General features: G+C 38.9%; 1 protein-coding gene and 2 long non-coding RNA genes across 3 annotated transcripts; 1 reads left to right on the top strand and 2 right to left on the bottom strand.

Annotated features, from left to right (window-relative positions):
• Nucleotides 1-1606: 1606 nt before the first annotated feature.
• LOC131017040 (uncharacterized) lies at nt 1607-2469 on the bottom strand. Its single transcript, XR_009099357.1, has 2 exons — nt 2305-2469; nt 1607-1833 (listed from the first exon to the last, which is right to left on the bottom strand). It is a non-coding gene; the product is annotated as an uncharacterized LOC131017040 (long non-coding RNA).
• Nucleotides 2470-5013: 2544 nt separating this feature from the next.
• Nucleotides 5014-5697, top strand: LOC131018160 (uncharacterized). The gene has a single exon (XM_057946877.1). It carries the CDS (start codon nt 5014-5016, stop codon nt 5695-5697), a length of 684 nt encoding a protein of 227 aa, XP_057802860.1.
• A 4471-nt stretch (nt 5698-10168) lies between these two features.
• On the bottom strand, nt 10169-11179 carry LOC131017027 (uncharacterized). Its single transcript, XR_009099341.1, has 2 exons — nt 10867-11179; nt 10169-10395 (listed from the first exon to the last, which is right to left on the bottom strand). It is a non-coding gene; the product is annotated as an uncharacterized LOC131017027 (long non-coding RNA).
• Nucleotides 11180-15546: the final 4367 nt, after the last annotated feature.

A 15546-nucleotide genomic window follows, 5' to 3' on the forward strand; every position in this document is an offset into this window, starting at 1 on the left:
CAACTACACATTCTTGTGGGACGTCCCAATATAGAAAATAAGGACAAACTCTTATGGGACGAAGGGAGTAGATAGTGCGGAAATGGAATAAATATACAAAACTTCTTTTTAAAGAAAAGAGAAAGAAAGGGGATCGAATATTGCTCGTGACTCCATGGGGCCGATTCTCTCTGTGATGAGTTCGTGGAGGCTTTCGCTCATGCACGGGAACATTTGGTGCTAGAATTTATTCATGCTTGTCGTGAGGCTAATAGAGCAGCTCATGAGTTAGCTCGCTTTGCTTCTGTTTGTCAAGATGTAGTAATCTGGAAGTCGGATTTTCTAACGTGGCTACTAGATATTGCTCTTTTCGATTATTCTTAATATAAGCACCTTTCCCTTCTCAAAAAAAAAAGAATATTGTTCGTGACTCCAGATATGGTCTATGATTTTGCAAGTAAACAACAGCAACATAAGCAAACTTTTCTTCTTCTTCTTTGTTGGGTATCTTTGCCTAGCCGGGGGTTCACCACTTGATTCCCGACAGTCCTGCCGCCTTCACTCGACACTCAAGTGTCAATGTCCACTTCTCGTTTCTCCTCCTTCTTCTTCTCCACTTAGCACCTGCAAAATACAGAAAACAGCAAGTAAAATGAAGACAAGAGGAAGATTTAGAGAAAGAAAGAAAGAGATTCAGAGGAAGCTCGAGGTGGGAAAAATGTATCCTCGGGACACTTTGGCTTAGATTTTCCCACGGTGGCAGCACACTCCCGGCTGCTCAAAGAACCAAGGTACAAAGGGGTGGGAATGGAGGTCGGGGCTCAGATCTGACGAACACAGCCGCCAAACGTCAGGAATCCGATGGTCAGGATTCCGGTGGCACAGAGCTCCTCCGCTTTATCACCAAACAGGAAACCTAAGGTCAGGAATCCGGCGATAATACTATCAAGATGAGGAAGCTCTCACTCTACGCCCACAACTCCGGAGACCAGCAAGGAAACCTGTAGTAGCCCCACCGTATTTATACTATTGTTGATTATATAATTAAATTCACATATTAGATTCTAATATAGATAGTCGTCAAATAGAGGACCGTAGTAATCCAATTTCTATTTGGGATTAGCTGATTAAATAAGAAATATAGATTCAATTATTCATATTATTATTTGGGCAGCCCACCAATCCATACATGTAAGTTTAGTTTCAGCCCAATAGTGTTATTATTTGGGCTTAGGACTTTATTTGGTAACTACAGTCCAATTATTATTTATAAATTCAGTTTTAGATTAGCCCAATAACTGTATTGGCCCAAAATGTAATAAGAAGCCCAATTTCATTAACCCAACTGTTACTCTATTCTTGAATGGATTGATCAGTTACCCTATTCTTGAATGGATTGATCAGATCGAATTGGCTGCATTTATCTTGTAAAGAAACAAGATTTTTGTGAAAGAACACGTAGAGCATGATACTACACGTATCTCTCACCTTTCCACCCAGCTACTTCATTTAACCGACTCAAACCATTATAAATATGGTGAGTTACAGTAGTCTCATCTTTTTCCCATTCTGCTAATTCCAAACAACAAAGCAAATCATCTATAATCGTCTACAGCAGCTTGTGCAGTTTGTATAAAGAAGGTAGTCTTTCTTTTCTCTTTATGTACATAATAACAGTTAAAAATAGTGAAAACAGTAGTAATAGTAATAAGCTACAGACATCCCTATTCAGATTCAGCAACACAATCCCAGTTTTCTCGATAATCAATAAATAAACAGATTTACATCATATAAAAATTGAATCTTGAGCAGTAGACGACTGTCACTCTGACTAATCCCTTGAAACCTCGGTTCCTGAATAGAACAAGTAGAGATTCATTAGTTTGTGATGTTAAAGCTGAAATAGAAATTAGATTGGAAATTTTGCTGGAATAAGTTTTTGAATTGGGAAATAGAGAAGAAGAAGAAGGCGGGATTAGCAGTAGCAGCAGCAGCCGTGAGCCAACCACAGCAGAGGCACGGCTGGCGGTGGTGACCGCCTGCGTTGCCCGCGCTATGGCGGCCGCGGTGGCTGCTAACAGTAGAGAAAGAGGGAGGTTGAGCGAGAGGTAGGGATGGAGATTGAGTGAGAGATAGTGAGATAGAGTGTGAGATAGAGACAGACAGCAGGAAGAAGGGAGAAAGGCAGAACGAGCTAGAGGGAGAGAGGAGCGGGGCAGGCGGCGGCGAGCACCGGCGCTGCAAGCGCCGTCGTGGCTTGCGGCGGCCGCCGCGCCCTGGACAGAGAGAACAGAGACAGAGGTAGAGAGAGAGACAGGGACTTACCTGAGTCAGAAGAGGCGGCGGCGTGACAGAGACGACGGCGGGGCGGCAGGCTTCGCCGGAGAGACGAATTCCAGAGGGGATGAAGAGAGGTAGAAACCCTAGGATTTTGATTTTATAATTTGGGGATTAAGACATAGGTAAAATTGAAATAGAATAAACGGAAGGGGGAAGAGGAAGGAACAGGACTCGCCGCGCCGGAGGCGACGAGAACCGGCGACGCTCGCCGGGAAAGAAGAGGGACGGAGAGGGGTGGTAGGAAACCGGTAGAGAGAAAAGGAAGAGGGAACGATGGGAGAGAGAGTATGCGTGAGGAGAGTCTTCTTCTGTAGTGTATTCAATTTGGGCTTAGACAAGCAATGGGCTAATACTTGGTTTATTTAATTTCTGTCTTCTGATGGACCTAATTCAAATAAACTGTTGTTGGACATAGATAATTAAACTGGATACTTGGACCTAATTATTTTAATGGATTTAGATTAAATCAAATTATTATTGGATCTTAATAATGGGACTATGGACGTAACTAGGCCATAATTAATTTAAGAAATAGAATTATTTTAGATTATATCTATAAACGATTATAGCTATTCACTAATAATTAAAAGTGATTAATTAAAGTGTTCAAACATATAGAATTCTTTTAAGTGGCTATTAATAATTTATTATCCTAAGTATTTATGCATAATTAGATACTAGATTATTGGGAAATCAAGTACTGAAAAGAAAAAGAAATTGGACTTATATCTATTTTAAGTTCATATTTATTTATTAATTAGAATGGGTACCGCATTTGAATCTGTATTGGCATTTGTTGATAAGCTTGCCAAATAGCAGTCAGTTTTCAGTCCATAAATTCCAAATAGGAATATCACCTTAAGACCCGCATACGTACTCTTTAAGTTAAATCCATATTATTTTCTCATTATTTACTTAGTTAGTTAATCTATATTGAAGGTCATATACAAAAGAAGGTGAATCCATAGTTCAGAATCACCTGAATCATCAGACCACGATCAGGTGGGCTTTCTTATATAAAAATCAAAGTTTAGATTATGCTGCAGTTGAATAAAATCTTGCAAACTATTATCATTGCCTATCAATTTTAAGATTTATGTATGATACCTATCTGACACCAGCAGTTAATCGAATTCGGGTCCTGTTCTATCCAGATATTAGACAGGATTAGTGTACACAAGGGACCGTGAGCCAGTTAGCATATCGGCCGGTCTAGGACCGTGAGCCGGTTTAGCATATCGGCCGGTCAGTGACCGTAGAAGGTGGCCACCTTCTCGGCACACAGTTATCATTGCAGATATGGTAGAGTACAAAAGAACATAGTCTGATCAGACGAACTTTAGTACAAGTAAATGACTAGTGGGTACAGACTTTTTACTAAAACCTCTGTACGCCATGAGAAAAGGCATGATAATTTACAGCTTTAGTATGCATATACGTATCTTTGGCATGTGTCCACTGAGTATTTTATACTCAGCCCTGTATGTATTTATAAACGTGCAGGTTGAGCAGAGATGATGATGAGATGGTGTCGAGTGGTCTTTTGTTTTGTTTGAATGTATATTTCGAGACGCATGTCTTTAACATGCCTCTCCAGTCAGTCTTCCGCTTCGAACACTTATTTTGTGTAAAGATCACAATAAGTCTTCTCTATTGTGATTCTCGTATGTAAACAACATCTTTGGCTTGTAAAATCCTTTCAAGTTTATAAAGAGTGACTTCTTTATACATTAGAATTTTCTTCTGGTTCAGTGTAAACTTTCGATCCGCTTCTACAAATTAATCCCTTTCTTATTCCCGCTTCTTAGTTCCCTCCCTTGGTCATGATTCCCCGGATTAACTATCCTTAGTTAAGCCCGGTCGTGACAGAGTGGTATCAGAGCAGTTTTGCACTGACCCTCAAATTCTTTCAAGTCAAGTCTAGTTTGATTCGCTAGACTAGTTTTAACTAATTAGTAAATACTCGACACCTTCTCGCATCTTGCTCAAAGAATATAGAAAGGTAAGAAACTAGTTGATTGAGATAGTACATGATGTTGGAGATGTATTGATTTCACAGAACATAGAAATGAATAGAGACAGAGTTGAGTTAGGTAATTATATTCGGGGCTAGCTACTAAGAAGAATAGACACCAGAGGAACGAAGATCTAGTAGCGTGTAACCTCGATACGTTCGTAATGACGAGTTATTAATGGAAGTGAAAGGCGAATGTCACTCCTGAGTGAGAGACATAGGCATGGTCTTTCTTTTCAGGGTCTTATGCGACGAATCCCTGAAATGACTATCGCCATTTTAGTACGATAATACGATTAACTAAAATTCGGAAGTGATATCACGTGTAACTGCCTTGCAATAGTAAGTCTAAGAATAATTAGACTAATTGTGACCATGAGATTTTAGTTGTGATAGTATAAACGCTCCGAAGCCCTTTTTGACCATAAAGGCATTCATTTTATTAGAATGTCCTGTGATGTAGTACATAGCGTGATACTATGTTTGACTGTTAGAAAATCATACTATGTACTAGCAATGTACAGAAAGACCTTTCGAGGCAATTTTGGCAATGAGAAGTATAATTATATGTATATGTTAACTAGATGGGCATTATTTCTATATAAGCCAGTTATGATAATGCCAATCTTATTGTACAATAACAGGACAATATTTACTAGATTTGTTTTGTAATTATCAGAATGCCACGAGGTAGACCTAGAAGGGTGATGGAAGAACCAGCAGGACAGGATATACCACCACCACCACCATTGCCACAACATAGGATTGAAGAATTGTTTTTACGCCAAAATCCACCAACGTTTAACGGATTAGGAGATCCGGCTGAAGCTGAAACTTGGATAAGAGCAATGGAACGTATTTTCAATTTTCTTCACTGCACCGAGCAAGAACGTTTGTCTTGCATATCTTTTCAGCTGGTAGGATCAGCTGATTTCTGGTGGGAAACTAAACGGAGAGCTCTTACTCTAGTTCAAATGGAAAATTTTACTTGGGAACAATTCAAGGTGGGATTATATGATAAGTACATTCCGAAAAGTTATCGAAAAAAGAAAGATGCTGAATTTTACAATCTCCAGCAGGGTAAGATGACAGTCACCGAGTATGATAGAATATTTTGTGACTTATCTCGTTACGCACCGACCCAAGTAGATACTGATCAGAAAATGTCAGAGAAATTTTGCAGTGGGTTACGACCTGAGATTAGGATGACCTTAGCCGGTCATGAAGGATTGACTTATGCAGATGCGCTCAGTAGAGCTTTGGATATAGAAGCCGCTATGCCAATAGAAAGGGTAATACCTATACCAATGTTTGTACCAGCACCAGCACCAGCACCCCCACTGATGCAGTCTCAGAATTTTTAAGGAAAGCGAAAGTGGAATGACACGGGGAATAACCAACCCAATAAAAAGATATGGCCGGGACAAGGACACCCTCAACAACAAGGGTTGGGAAAACCATTTGATTTTGGACCCAGGGGAAATATTCAAGGACAACAAAAGATTCCCACTTGTCCAAAATGTAATCGAGTACATTCAGGTGTGTGTAAAGCTGGTAGTGATACTTGTTATACCTGTGGCAAGAGGGGTCACTTTTCAAAATTTTGCCCAACCAAACAACAAGGATCAGGATTCAGACAGAACCAGCCAACTCAAGTCCAACCTCTAAGAGCGGTTCAAGGATACCCCCAACTACAACAGCAACATCAACGACAACCGCCGAATCCTCAACATCAGCAGCTGATTCCGCAAATTAGAGCTTATCCTCTGAAACAGAAGCAACCTGAGAAGACTCAGGGAAACCTGGCAGGTATGGGTAAACTTTTGGATATACCTGTCATAGTTCTGTTTGATACTGGTACATCGCACTCTTTCATAGCAAATGCATGCACAGATACTTTGGAATTAAAAACAGAACAAGCTAAGCATAGGATGAAAATACATTCACCTATAGGGGGGACTACGATCACGTCACATTGTTGCTCTAACCTAGCTAGAAATAGAGTTAGGGACTTTTAAAGTGGTCGCAAACAACTTGAATCTTATGCCTATGTGGGACACAGATATAATTTTAGGCATGGATTGGTTAACTGAGAATTATGCCACGATCCGTTGTAATGAGAGGCAGATTTCTTTCCAACTCCCAGGAAAAGAACCAACGAGTTTTCATGGAATTAGTATGGGTAAGAGGATACCCGTAATTTCAGCGCTGCAAGCATGGAAGATGATGAAAAAGAAGGATTCTCAAGCCTATCTTGTTTATTTAAATGGAGAAGTTAAGGATACGAAAATAATAGATGAAGTAGCAGTTGTACGGGAATTCCAAGAGATTTTTCCAGAAAAGTTGCCTGGATTACCACCAAATCGACAAATAGAGCTTGCGATTGACTTGGAATCTGGATCTACCCCAATATCAAAGGCACCTTATAGAATGGCTCCAAAGGAACTGGAAGAATTAAAAATCCAACTTCAAGAACTATTGGACCTAGGTTTTATCAGACCTAGTGTGTCACCATGGGGAGCACCGGTACTTTTTGTGAAAAAGAAGGACGGTACAATGAGAATGTGCATTGATTACCGTGAGATTAATAAAATCACGCTCAAGAATAAATATCCGTTGCCAAGGATTGAGGATTTGTTTGATCAACTGAAGGGTGCAAGTGTATTCTCAAAAATCGATTTAAGATCTGGATACCATCAGTTGAGAATCAAAGAGGAAGACATCCCTAAAACCGCATTTAGAACGAGATATGGACACTACGAATTTGTAGTTGTACCATTTGGATTGACGAACGCCCCAGCGGTATTTATGGATCTCATGAACCGAGTCTTCCACCCATACCTAGATAAATTTGTTCTAGTGTTCATTGATGATATCTTGGTTTATTCTCAAAACCAAGCAGAACATGAAAAACATTTGAGAATAGTTCTGGAAACACTGAGAACAGAACAACTTTATGGGAAGTTTAGCAAATGTGAATTCTGGCTCAATGAAGTAACATTTCTTGGACATGTTGTGTCATCCGAGGGAATCAAGGTGGACCCTGCAAAAGTACAGACGGTGCAAGAGTGGAAAGCGCCAACTAACCCTAATGAAATAAGGAGTTTCTTAGGCTTAGCAGGATATTACAGGAGATTTATTGAAGGATTTTCAAAAATAGCAAGACCCATGACACAATTACTCAGGAAGGGAGTTAAGTTTACATGGACAAGTGAATGTGAGGAAAGCTTCCAAGAACTAAAAAGGAAATTGATTACAGCACCAGTTCTAGCCGTACCAGAAGCTAATAAAGGTTATGACATCTACACTAACGCATCAAAGAATGGACTAGGTTGTGTATTAATGCAAGAGGGAAGGGTGATAGCCTATGCATCTCGACAGCTTAGGCCTCACGAATTGAACTATCCTACGCATGACCTAGAATTAGCAGCAGTAGTACATGCGCTAAAGATTTGGAGACATCACCTTTATGGGGTACGATGTGAAATTTTCACAGACCACAAGAGTCTAAAATACTTCTTTGAGCAAAAAGATTTGAACATGAGACAAAGAAGATGGCTCGAACTAGTAAAAGATTACGATTGTGGAATAAACTACCACCCTGGCAAAGCTAATGTGGTTGTTGATGCCTTAAGTCGTAAAACTCAACCACAGTTGGGATTTTTCCTTACTCAAGAGAAAGAACTTGTAGAAAACTTTGGTAGAATGAGTTTAGAAGTGGTACAACCCCCACATACGACGCAATCCATCATAGCAGCAATTATGGCAGAACCAAATCTTCGAGAAAGAATTGTCAATGCGCAAATGAAAGATGAAATATTAGAGAAATTGCGCTTGAAAATCAGAACGGACAAACCTATATGTTACGAGGAAGCTGCTGATAATGCTATTATGTTTGAAGGAAGATTGTGCATTCCATGTGATGAGGAGCTCAGAAATACAATCATGAGTGAAGCTCATGACACACCTTACACCGCTCACCCTGGAAGTACGAAAATGTATCAGGACATGAAGAAAAAGTTTTGGTGGGACGGAATGAAGAGAGACATAGCTTCTTACGTTGAGAGGTGTTTGACATGTCAGCAGGTGAAGGCGTTGCATCAACGACCCTATGGGAAGCTACAACCGTTACCGATTCCAGAATGGAAATGGGACCATATTACAATGGACTTCGTTACCAGTTTACCCAAATCAAGAGGAAACCACACTGCTATTTGGGTAGTCGTAGATCGACTAGCGAAGTGTGCCCACTTTATCCCAATTTCCATTACTTATGGATCAGACAAACTAGCTCAAATGTATGTCCGAGAGATTGTACGCCTCCATGGAATACCTATGTCAATCACTTCGGACAGGGATTCAAGATTCACCTCTCGATTTTGGACTAGTCTGCAGAAAGAGCTAGGCACTCAGCTGAATTTTAGTACTGCCTTCCATCCACAAACAGACGGACAGACGGAAAGAACAATTCAAACACTGGAGGATATGCTAAGAACAATAGTGTTGGATAGAGGCGGTGCTTGGGAATCAGTGTTGCCACTGGTTGAATTTGCCTATAATAATAGCTATCAAGCAACCATTAATATGGCACCATACGAGGTATTGTATGGAAAGAAATGCAGGTCGCCACTTTATTGGGATGAAGTAGGCGAGAGAAAGAATCTAAGGCCTGACGCAGTTAATGAAATGATTGAAATTATCCGACAGGTTTGGACAAGAATGAAAGAGGCCCAAAATAGACAAAAGTCCTATGCAGATACGCGCCGAACTAAACTACAGTTTGAAGGGAATAGTTAGATTTGGCGTGAAGGGAAAACTCAAACCTCGTTTTGTGGGACCCTATGAAATCTTGGAAAGAATAGGCCAGGTTGCTTATAAATTGGCTTTACCACCAAGTTTCGGGAATGTTCATAATGTGTTTCATGTATCGCAATTAAGGAAATACGTGTTCGACCCCAAACACATAATTCGTCAGGATGAGATAACTTTGAGTCCAGACTTAATTTATGAAGAAAGACCAGAAGCTATCCTGGATCGAAAGACACAAGATTTAAGAAATAAATCAATCGTACTGGTAAAAGTTTTGTGGAGACACCACGACTAGGAAGAAGCAACATGGAAACTTGAAGACAAAATGCGAGACAAATACCCAGAGTTGTTTAACTAGGTACGCAAATTTCGGGACGAAATTTTTATTTAGAGGGGTAGGATGTAGTAGCCCCACCGTATTTATACTATTGTTGATTATATAATTAAATTCACATATTAGATTCTAATATAGATAGTCGTCAAATAGAGGACCGTAGTAATCCAATTTCTATTTGGGATTAACTGATTAAATAAGAAATATAGATTCAATTATTCATATTATTATTTGGGCAGCCCACCAATCCATACATGTAAGTTTAGTTTCAGCCCAATAGTATTATTATTTGGGCTTAGGACTTTATTTGGTAACTACAGTCCAATTATTATTTATAAATTCAGTTTTAGATTAGCCCAATAACTGTATTGGCCCAAAATGTAATAAGAAGCCCAATTTCATTAACCCAACTGTTACTCTATTCTTGAATGGATTGATCAGTTACCCTATTCTTGAATGGATTGATCAGATCGAATTGGCTGCATTTATCTTGTAAAGAAACAAGATTTTTGTGAAAGAACACGTAGAGCATGATACTACACGTATCTCTCACCTTTCCACCCAGCTACTTCATTTAACCGACTCAAACCATTATAAATATGGTGAGTTACAGTAGTCTCATCTTTTTCCCATTCTGCTAATTCCAAACAACAAAGCAAATCATCTATAATCGTCTACAGCAGCTTGTGCAGTTTGTATAAAGAAGGTAGTCTTTCTTTTCTCTTTATGTACATAATAACAGTTAAAAATAGTGAAAACAGTAGTAATAGTAATAAGCTACAGACATCCCTATTCAGATTCAGCAACACAATCCCAGTTTTCTCGATAATCAATAAATAAACAGATTTACATCATATAAAAATTGAATCTTGAGCAGTAGACGACTGTCACTCTGACTAATCCCTTGAAACCTCGGTTCCTGAATAGAACAAGTAGAGATTCATTAGTTTGTGATGTTAAAGCTGAAATAGAAATTAGATTGGAAATTTTGCTGGAATAAGTTTTTGAATTGGGAAATAGAGAAGAAGAAGAAGGCGGGATTAGCAGTAGCAGCAGCAGCCGTGAGCCAACCACAGCAGAGGCACGGCTGGCGGTGGTGACCGCCTGCGTTGCCCGCGCTATGGCGGCCGCGGTGGCTGCTAACAGTAGAGAAAGAGGGAGGTTGAGCGAGAGGTAGGGATGGAGATTGAGTGAGAGATAGTGAGATAGAGTGTGAGATAGAGACAGACAGCAGGAAGAAGGGAGAAAGGCAGAACGAGCTAGAGGGAGAGAGGAGCGGGGCAGGCGGCGGCGAGCACCGGCGCTGCAAGCGCCGTCGTGGCTTGCGGCGGCCGCCGCGCCCTGGACAGAGAGAACAGAGACAGAGGTAGAGAGAGAGACAGGGACTTACCTGAGTCAGAAGAGGCGGCGGCGTGACAGAGACGACGGCGGGGCGGCAGGCTTCGCCGGAGAGACGAATTCCAGAGGGGATGAAGAGAGGTAGAAACCCTAGGATTTTGATTTTATAATTTGGGGATTAAGACATAGGTAAAATTGAAATAGAATAAACGGAAGGGGGAAGAGGAAGGAACAGGACTCGCCGCGCCGGAGGCGACGAGAACCGGCGACGCTCGCCGGGAAAGAAGAGGGACGGAGAGGGGTGGTAGGAAACCGGTAGAGAGAAAAGGAAGAGGGAACGATGGGAGAGAGAGTATGCGTGAGGAGAGTCTTCTTCTGTAGTGTATTCAATTTGGGCTTAGACAAGCAATGGGCTAATACTTGGTTTATTTAATTTCTGTCTTCTGATGGACCTAATTCAAATAAACTGTTGTTGGACATAGATAATTAAACTGGATACTTGGACCTAATTATTTTAATGGATTTAGATTAAATCAAATTATTATTGGATCTTAATAATGGGACTATGGACGTAACTAGGCCATAATTAATTTAAGAAATAGAATTATTTTAGATTATATCTATAAACGATTATAGCTATTCACTAATAATTAAAAGTGATTAATTAAAGTGTTCAAACATATAGAATTCTTTTAAGTGGCTATTAATAATTTATTATCCTAAGTATTTATGCATAATTAGATACTAGATTATTGGGAAATCAAGTACTGAAAAGAAAAAGAAATTGGACTTATATCTATTTTAAGTTCATATTTATTTATTAATTAGAATGGGTACCGCATTTGAATCTGTGTTGGCATTTGTTGATAAGCTTGCCAAATAACAGTCAGTTTTCAGTCCATAAATTCCAAATAGGAATATCACCTTAAGACCCACATACGTACTCTTTAAGTTAAATCCATATTATTTTCTCATTATTTACTTAGTTAGTTAATCTATATTGAAGGTCATATACAAAAGAAGGTGAATCCATAGTTCAGAATCACCTGAATCATCAGACCACGATCAGGTGGGCTTTCTTATATAAAAATCAAAGTTTAGATTATGCTGCAGTTGAATAAAATCTTGCAAACTATTATCATTGCCTATCAATTTTAAGATTTATGTATGATACCTATCTGACACCAGCAGTTAATCGAATTCGGGTCCTGTTCTATCCAGATATTAGACAGGATTAGTGTACACAAGGGACCGTGAGCCAGTTAGCGTATCGGCCGGTCTAGGACCGTGAGCCGGTTTAGCATATCGGCCGGTCAGTGACCGTAGAAGGTGGCCACCTTCTCGGCACACAGTTATCATTGCAGATATGGTAGAGTACAAAAGAACATAGTCTGATCAGACGAACTTTAGTACAAGTAAATGACTAGTGGGTACAGACTTTTTACTAAAACCTCTGTACGCCATGAGAAAAGGCATGATAATTTACAGCTTTAGTATGCATATACGTATCTTTGGCATGTGTCCACTGAGTATTTTATACTCAGCCGTATTTATAAACGTGCAGGTTGAGCAGAGATGATGATGAGATGGTGTCGAGCGGTCTTTTGTTTTGTTTGAATGTATATTTCGAGACGCATGTCTTTAACATGCCTCTCCAGTCAGTCTTCCGCTTCGAACACTTATTTTGTGTAAAGATCACAATAAGTCTTCTCTATTGTGATTCTCGTATGTAAACAACATCTTTGGCTTGTAAAATCCTTTCAAGTTTATAAAGAGTGACTTCTTTATACATTAGAATTTTCTTCTGGTTCAGTGTAAACTTTCGATCCGCTTCTACAAATTAATCCCTTTCTTATTCCCGCTTCTTAGTTCCCTCCCTTGGTCATGATTCCCCGGATTAACTATCCTTAGTTAAGCCCGGTCGTGACAGAGTGGTATCAGAGCAGTTTTGCACTGACCCTCAAATTCTTTCAAGTCAAGTCTAGTTTGATTCGCTAGACTAGTTTTAACTAATTAGTAAATACTCGACACCTTCTCGCATCTTGCTCAAAGAATATAGAAAGGTAAGAAACTAGTTGATTGAGATAGTACATGATGTTGGAGATGTATTGATTTCACAGAACATAGAAATGAATAGAGACAGAGTTGAGTTAGGTAATTATATTCGGGGCTAGCTACTAAGAAGAATAGACACCAGAGGAACGAAGATCTAGTAGCGTGTAACCTCGATACGTTCGTAATGACGAGTTATTAATGGAAGTGAAAGGCGAATGTCACTCCTGAGTGAGAGACATAGGCATGGTCTTTCTTTTCAGGGTCTTATGCGACGAATCCCTGAAATGACTATCGCCATTTTAGTACGATAATACGATTAACTAAAATTCGGAAGTGATATCACGTGTAACTGCCTTGCAATAGTAAGTCTAAGAATAATTAGACTAATTGTGACCATGAGATTTTAGTTGTGATAGTATAAACGCTCCGAAGCCCTTTTTGACCATAAAGGCATTCATTTTATTAGAATGTCCTGTGATGTAGTACATAGCGTGATAGTATGTTTGACTGTTAGAAAATCATACTATGTACTAGCAATGTACAGAAAGACCTTTCGAGGCAATTTTGGCAATGAGAAGTATAATTATATGTATATGTTAACTAGATGGGCATTATTTCTATATAAGCCAGTTATGATAATGCCAATCTTATTGTACAATAACAGGACAATATTTACTAGATTTGTTTTGTAATTATCAGAATGCCACGAGGTAGACCTAGAAGGGTGATGGAAGAACCAGCAGGACAGGATATACCACCACCACCACCATTGCCACAACATAGGATTGAAGAATTGTTTTTACGCCAAAATCCACCAACGTTTAACGGATTAGGAGATCCGGCTGAAGTTGAAACTTGGATAAGAGCAATGGAACGTATTTTCAATTTTCTTCACTACACCGAGCAAGAACGTTTGTCTTGCATATCTTTTCAGCTGGTAGGATCAGCTGATTTCTGGTGGGAAACTAAACGGAGAGCTCTTACTCCAGTTCAAATGGAAAATTTTACTTGGGAACAATTCAAGGTGGGATTATATGATAAGTACATTTGGGTCTGTCCTAAAATTTTTGATATACAATTTTGTTCAAATTGTAGATTCTTTGTCAAGAGATCAACATTTGGGTCTGCCGAACTAAAATAAAAATAAAACTTAGAATTCAAAACAATCGTTGAATGCGATTCAATTCATTTATTTTTGTTTTCCTTTTTGTGAAATCGAATAACAAATTTTGGTAGAACCCTTGATCAGAATCTATAATGACATGCAACTAATATCTCTAATTTTCCACAAGATGTCATTCGATTCAACATGGAAACATAGAGAGCAAAGTTTTTTTAGGACAGTAACTTTGGTCGTTTTGCAAATATAGGACAATTTTTTTCGGGCTTGCAATTATAGGACAATAATTAAAAAATTCGACAATTGTAGGACAAATTGAGCCCGATCGGACTAAATCACACACGTAACTTAATTTTTGCGGGCCGATGCCTACGTGGCTGACAAGTAAGCTGTCTACTCAGCTTATAAAAAAATTAATAAAAAATTAAAATGAAGCCACCAACAATTGATAAAAATCAAAGCCTTGGCCGAACAAAATTGATAAAAATTTTGGGCAAAGTATTGAGGAAGCCACAGGAGGCTGTCGACAACACCTTGGCCGTGTATAGACAGGCGCCGTCATGAGTGCGTCGCCGAGGCCGGCGGTGAAGCGGCGCAGCCCATAAGACTACCACCTCAAGATGAGATTCAAACATAGAAGATGCCTCGTCGAAGAAGATGCCTCGACGAATACCGTGGTGTAGTGACAGCCGATCCAGTCGGAGGTGCGTCCGGCTACAATGAAGTCCATGAGCGAATAGACATTTTTTTTAGAGCTTGAGCGGATATATAGACATTGTAAATTCCCATTACCACTTGTTTTTTGGTTATCTGATATATCAAGGTTTTTCTCAATGTAGAGCATTGCACAACTCATCAATACTATATATGCACACCACATGTTCGACAAATGTTCAAAGAGAAGAAATCTGCAAAATATGCCACCAAAGAATGCTAATTTTCAATTATCAAAATATATGGTGAATTAGCTTATGTTTATTTAAACTCTCACCAAACTTATAGACAAAATACACACAAAGATTGATGTCCAATTTTTTTGAACAAAAGACAAGTCAAAAAAGCACCACGCCTCTATTTCTATATCTATGTTTCAAGAATCATTAGTGTTAGGCAATTTTTTTGACAAGCTTTAAAATCAGTTTCGTTTCACAGCAATTATAATTTACTATACAAATATAACAAAATAAGATCTAATAGCTCCAAAAAAAAATCCATTCTCTTGCTTCAATGGAAAAAAAAATCAAGATGCATAAAAACTAACTTCAGGATAGATGTTAAATGAAATAAGCAAAGGGAAATGTAATTGATTATTTGGAAAATATGTCCTTAGTTTTCATTTCCGAATAAATTCGTGCAAGAACTTTTTGTTTTTTCTTCTTCAATATAATTTGAAGCGTTTTTATACAACATAAATAAAGAAAATGTTAATAAATAGAATGAATCAATATGTATCTTGGAAGTCAGTATTGTTTTATACAAGATCTTTATTCACCATACTTGATTAAATAATACTATGTCAATATGAAAATTATAGAATGTACAGTTAATTATAATAAT

This window comes from Salvia miltiorrhiza, chromosome 3 (genome assembly GCF_028751815.1).
Source record: "Salvia miltiorrhiza cultivar Shanhuang (shh) chromosome 3, IMPLAD_Smil_shh, whole genome shotgun sequence".
NCBI lineage: Eukaryota > Viridiplantae > Streptophyta > Magnoliopsida > Lamiales > Lamiaceae > Salvia > Salvia miltiorrhiza.